General features: G+C 55.0%; 1 protein-coding gene across 1 annotated transcript; it reads left to right on the forward strand.

Annotated features, from left to right (window-relative positions):
• The first annotated feature begins 1,583 nt into the window (after positions 1–1,583).
• NRTN (neurturin) lies at positions 1,584–4,462 on the forward strand. The gene is made up of 3 exons (XM_083879915.1): positions 1,584–1,860; positions 3,440–4,207; positions 4,306–4,462. The coding sequence occupies exons 1-2, from the start codon at positions 1,608–1,610 to the stop codon at positions 3,889–3,891; spliced, it is 705 nt and encodes a 234-aa protein (XP_083736041.1). The 5' UTR covers positions 1,584–1,607; the 3' UTR covers positions 3,892–4,207; positions 4,306–4,462.
• The last annotated feature ends 1,120 nt before the right edge of the window (positions 4,463–5,582 follow it).

The following is a 5,582-nucleotide window of genomic DNA, read 5'->3' on the forward strand; positions in this document are numbered from 1 at the left end:
GATGAAACCCAGTAGCAGATGAGGCTGTCACCACCCTCCTCCAGTGCTCCCAGTGCTCCCAGTGCTCCCAGTGCTCCCAGCAGCCTCTCCCAGCTCCCATCCCATTCCAGCCCTGCCTCTCTGGACCCGCCGGGTTTCCATCCTCGTCCCTCCTTATAAGGCCAAACTATTCTTTTTCTATCTTGGCATTGTTTATAGCCCCGTTGAAAATATTTAGACTCTGGCTGGGTCCTGCAATGATCCCATAACCTACAGGGTATCTCGTTCCTGCTGGTGAACAGGGGAATTTTCTGCATCCCATAAAATCCAGGGATGTGGCGATGAGGGGGAGGTCACAGCCCTGCGTGGTGTTTCCTGAAATATTAAAAATAAAAACAAACCTGTCGAATTCCAATATAAAACAAACTGGTTTTCCCCTCAGTAAATTCTATCTGGTAAATATTAGAAAACTGGGATTGGTGGGGTTTTTTCTTTTTTTTTTTTTTTTTTTTTTTTTTTTTTTTTTAGTACTCTCCTGGAAAATTTATTTAAAAAGGAAAAATATTTGGAGTTTGCAAGGAGCTGAAATAAAACACAGGAGCCGGGAGGTGGAAGGACAGGGACATCAAACCCATCAGAGCTGGGGGCTCCTCCTGCTGCTCTCCCCTGCCCAAGGGGACGTGTCAGGGAGGAGGTGACAGGAGTGTCCCTGTCCCCTGTCACTGCGAGGATGGAGGGAGGGGAGGTGGAATCCACCTGCTGGGGCAGCTGTGTTTGTTGGGAAGGGGTGAGATGAGCCACCAGCTTGTCCCCACCAGTGTCACCTCATCCCCACTGGTGTCACCTCATCATCATTGGTGTCATCTCATCACCATTGGTGCCACTTTGTCCCCACTGGTGTCACCTCGTCCTCATTGCTGCCACTTCGTTACCATTGGTGTCACATCATTGGTGTCACCTTGTCCCCATTGATGCCACATCATTCCCATTGGTGTCACATTGTCCCCATTGGTGTCACATTGTCCCCATTGGTGTCGCATCATTGGTGTCACCTTGCCCCCATTGCTGCCACCTCATCCCTACTGGTGTCACCTCATCAGCATTGGTGCCACTTCGTCCCCATTGGTGTCACCTCATCCCCATTGGTGTCACATCATTGGTGTCCCATTGTCCTCACTGGTGCCACCTCATCCCCATTGGTGTCACCTTGTCCTCACTGCTCCCACCTCATCCCTATTGGTGTCACATCATCACCACTGGTGCCACTTCATCCCTATTGGTGTTGCATCATCGATGTCACCTTGTCCCCCATTGGTGCCACCTTGTCCCCATTGCTGCCACCTCATCCCCGTTGCCACCGCCACCCCCAAGCCCCATTTCCACGCCCCCTCTCCCACTCCAGCACATCCCTGGGCCATCCCTGTGCCTCAGTTTCCCCACCTCAGCACCGGGCCGGTGTTGGGAATGGAGGAGCTGGAGCCAAGGGATCCCATGGGATGGAGCATCCCCTCATCCCAGGCCGTGGGGAGGGAGGGAAGGAGGGAAGGGGCTCGGGGGGCTCGGGCAGTGCATTAAGGATCTTTGTTTTGCCTGTTTTGCAGAGTTTCAATGTTCTGACTTGCTCTAAGATGAAGGTATGGAAGTTTGCAGCCATTGCATCGATGCTCCTCAGTTCCATGTTATCCATTTTAGTTTGTAGAGACATGTTCAGCGGAAGCCGGGAACTCAGCCCCTTGCCTTCCTCGCCGTCCTCCTCACGGGATTCCTCCTCCTCCTCCTTCTCCTCTTCTTCCTCCTCCTCCTCCTCCTCCTCCTCGCTGCCAGCGGCTCCGCGGAGATCCCCACGGGCCCTGCAACGCCACGGCTCTCTGCTGGCCCAGTGTAAGCTCTGCTCCTCCTTCCCAGGGTCATTATCCCCTCCCTGACCCCACAAATCCCCCAAAATCCCTGTGGGGTCATTCCCTGCCCTGTCCTGCATCCAAACATCCCTTTAGGAGGGTTTAGACACGAACTCGGGGCAAACAGGAGGCGTTGGGCGCCAAACTTTGGTGTGAGCGCAGAGGAGGGAAACTCAAACAGCTCATTTTTGAGTTTGTTTTCTTTTGCTGCAAAGAAGCTGCTTTTTTTTCCTGCTCCAAATCTTTTTTTTTTTTTTTTTTTTTTTTTTTTTTTTTTTTTTTTTTTTTTTTTGGTTCAATGCTATTTTTTACAAATGGAAACTGTCAAACAGGAGCTGAAGTCGAGGGCACGGCAGCAGCTCCCCCCTGCTCACCCCTCAGTGCTCCCTGAGGGCTGGAAATCCCCACGTGTTTGTTTTGATTCCAAACCAGAGGAAACTGCTTTTTTTTTTTTTTTTTTTGGGTGGAAATTTGGAAATGGATGACAAGCTGTCAAACCACGCTTTCCTCTGTCTTTCCTGTGCCTCCTGCGGAGCTGAGCTGGGATAACCCTGGATTTAGGGTTGGGATAAAGGGATGTGGGTGGTGCCAGCAGTGGCTGGGCACAGTTTGTTTGGTCTGGGAGCCCCAAAATCCCAAGGGTTGCTGGCCTTGGGGTCTCAGGGGCAGCCCCTGGGGGTTTTGGGGCTCCCAGACCACAGTGAAACACAGCAAATATGACATTTATTGGTGTTTCTCCCCAAATCCACCTGCCCCAAGGGGATTTCCATCCTAGGGGACGTTCACCCACTCCAGGGTATTTACATTCTGGGGGATGTCCTTCCCATCTCGGGGAATTTCCATCCTGGGGATCATCCATCCACCTTAAAGCACCTCCATCCTGGAGGATCCTGAGATTCCTCAGCCGTGGAGGATCTCCCAGCTCAGGTCACCTCCATCCAGGTGGATGTTAACTCACTCCCGGGAATCTCCATCCTGGGAGTTATGCACCCCAAGGTGCTTCTTCCTGGAGGATCATTACCCACCCTAGGGGAATTTCCATCCTAGGGGACGTTCACCCACCCCAGGGAATCTGGGGGGAATGTTTACTCACTGCAGGGAATTTCCATCTCGGGGAATGTCCACCCACCCTAAGCCACCTCCATCCTGGAGGATGTTTACCCACCCCAGGGAGTCTCCACCTTGGGGAATGTTTACTCATTGTAAGGAAACTCCATCCTGGGGTATGTCCTCCCACCCCAGGGAATCTCCATCCTGAGGTTGCCTCCCCACCCCAGAGAATCTCCATCCTGGGGGATGTCCACCCGCCCCAAGGCACCTTCTTTCTGGAGGATGTTTACCCACCCCAAGGAATTTCTGTCCTGAGGTTACCCACCCACCCCAGAGAATCTCCATCCTGGGGGATGTCCTCCCACTCCAGGCAACCTCCATCCTGGACCACCCCACCATCCTCCCCCCCACCAAATCCCCCACCTCACGCCCCAACAAACCCCCCCACACCCCCTTGACAGGAGCAATTAAAACACCCACTAACCCCCATCCTCCATCCCCTCCTCTTGCAGACAGCGCCTTGCTGGAGAGCTACACGGAGGGCGAGCTGCGGCAGCTGCTCTCGGCGCTGGTGGAGCGTTACCGCCAGGCCATGAACTCGGGCGGGCACGAGCTGCCCCTGTTCCCCCGCGTCGCCGGCGGCCGCCGCAAACGCGCCCGCGCCCGCCACAAACCCTGCGAGCTCCGCGAGCTGGAGGTCAGCGTCAGCGACCTGGGGCTGGGATACGAGTCCGATGAAACCGTCCTGTTCCGCTACTGCAGCGGCACCTGCGAGGCCGCCGTGCGCAGCTACGACCTCTCCCTCAAGAGCATGAGGAGCCGTAGAAAGATCCGGAAGGAGAAGATCCGGGCCAGGCCGTGCTGCAGGCCCTTGGCTTACGATGACGATGTGTCTTTCTTGGATGCCTACAATCGATACTACACCGTCAACGAGCTGTCGGCCAAGGAGTGCGGCTGCGTGTGACAGGGACAATCCCCCCGGGGGGTCGCGGGGACCAGGATGGAGGTTGGAGAGGTTGGAGGAGGAGAGACTGAGCTGTTGGCGTGTCCCTCGGTGTCACTGTTTCTCGGTGTCACTGTTCCTTGGTGTCACCATCCTTTGGTGTCACCATCCTTTGGTGTCGCCGTCCCGCTGGTGGTGCAGGACTAGGAGCGGTGACAGTGCTGGAGGATGTTGTCCCCTTCTGCGGGTGGCCCTGCTGAGGTGACACAGTGGGTGTGAAGGGCGTGTCTGGCCCCTTGACGTGCACAGGATGTCACAGGTGTCACAGGTGTCACAGGTGTCACAGGTGTCACAGGTGTCACAGGTGTCACAGGTCACAGGATGTCACAGGTGTCACAGGTGTCACAGGTGTCACAGGTGTCACGGGTGTCACAGGTGTCACGGGTGTCACAGGTCGCGTTACCTGCACAGGGGGTGGTGCAGGACAGGTGTCCTGTGGCACGGGGGGACCCTCCATGTGCCAGGGGTTCTGTGTCAGGGTGTGGCACAGGGGTGTGGCACAGGGGTGTGGCACACACAGGGGGTGTTGTGAGCAGTGCTGGACAGGATGTGCTGCACACCTGGGATGTGTTTTAGGGTGTGCTGCACACCCGGGGTGTGTTTTGGGTTGTGCTACACACCTGGGATGTGTTTTAGGGTGTGCTACACACTCAGGGTGTGTTTTTGCACACTCAGGGTGTGTTTTAGGGTGTGCTACGGACTCAGGGTGTGTTTTTGCACACTCAGGGTGTGTTTTGGAGTGTGCTGCATACCTGGGATGTGTTTTAGGGTGCATTACAGTTTCAGGATGTGTCAAGTGCCCTGTGCTGCCCCAGGGTAGGAGCTGAGTCCTTCTCTCTGTAGCTTTGGGGTTCTGTGACCACCCTGCGCTGCTGGAGGAGGTTCAACCACCCCAGATTTTGCTGTTTGGGGGACACAGAAACACCCACAGTGGTTTGTGTGCGTGGCTCTGCCTCCCCTCTGCCTTGTGCCCCGTTTGCCATCGTCTCGCTCCCGCAGCCCCCCGGGGCTGTTCTTCTTAAAACTCGGGATAATCTGAAATAACTGGATTAACCTGCCCTGCCCCTGCCACGGGCAGCTGGGCCAGAGCCCTGCCACCACCAGGGAGGTGACAGAACCTCCCCAGGGCCACCAGCAGAGCCACAGCACTCGGGGCAGGACCATCCCAAAGTTTGGAGTCTCCCAAAATCCTCCCAGGAGTGTCTCCCATCCCCTGGTGAGGGCTGGAATCCTGCAGGAGAAGGGGAGACTCAATCCTGGGTTTGGCTCCGCTCGCATTTACAGCAGTGTCACTGCTGTTTACTCAGCGGGGAAATAAATGAGCCCACAGACTTTCACATTCCCTGGGCAGGCTCGATTTGTTGCCTGGGATTGATGGTTTTTTTTTTTTTTTTTTTTTCTCTCCCCTTGGCTCCTTTCCCAGAAAAAAAAGCAAATCATAAACAGAAGGAGAATATTGGTGTCATGTCCTGGGCATTAACCAACGTGAGGGAAAACACTCCGTGTGCCACCCCACAATGTCCTGGCTCTTCTCTCCAGTAAAAAAGGAGGAAAAAAAAAATCCCTTGTGCCTTCATCCCAATGAGGAGGAGGAGGAGGAGGAGAAAGGCTGCTGATGGTGCTGCAAAATTTGGAGGAGCAGGATGGCATTT

The sequence above is a fragment of the Zosterops lateralis genome (assembly GCF_965231275.1).
Source record: "Zosterops lateralis genome assembly, chromosome: 29".
NCBI classification, from domain to species: domain Eukaryota; kingdom Metazoa; phylum Chordata; class Aves; order Passeriformes; family Zosteropidae; genus Zosterops; species Zosterops lateralis.

Bases quoted from the DNA above. Each gene is read 5' to 3' on its own strand.
- NRTN (XM_083879915.1), top strand. From the start codon at position 1,608: ATGAAGGTATGGAAGTTTGCAGCCATTGCATCGATGCTCCTCAGTTCC. The intron at 1,861-3,439 runs GTAAGCTCTGCT...CTCCTCTTGCAG, and splicing joins CGGCTCTCTGCTGGCCCAGT to ACAGCGCCTTGCTGGAGAGC.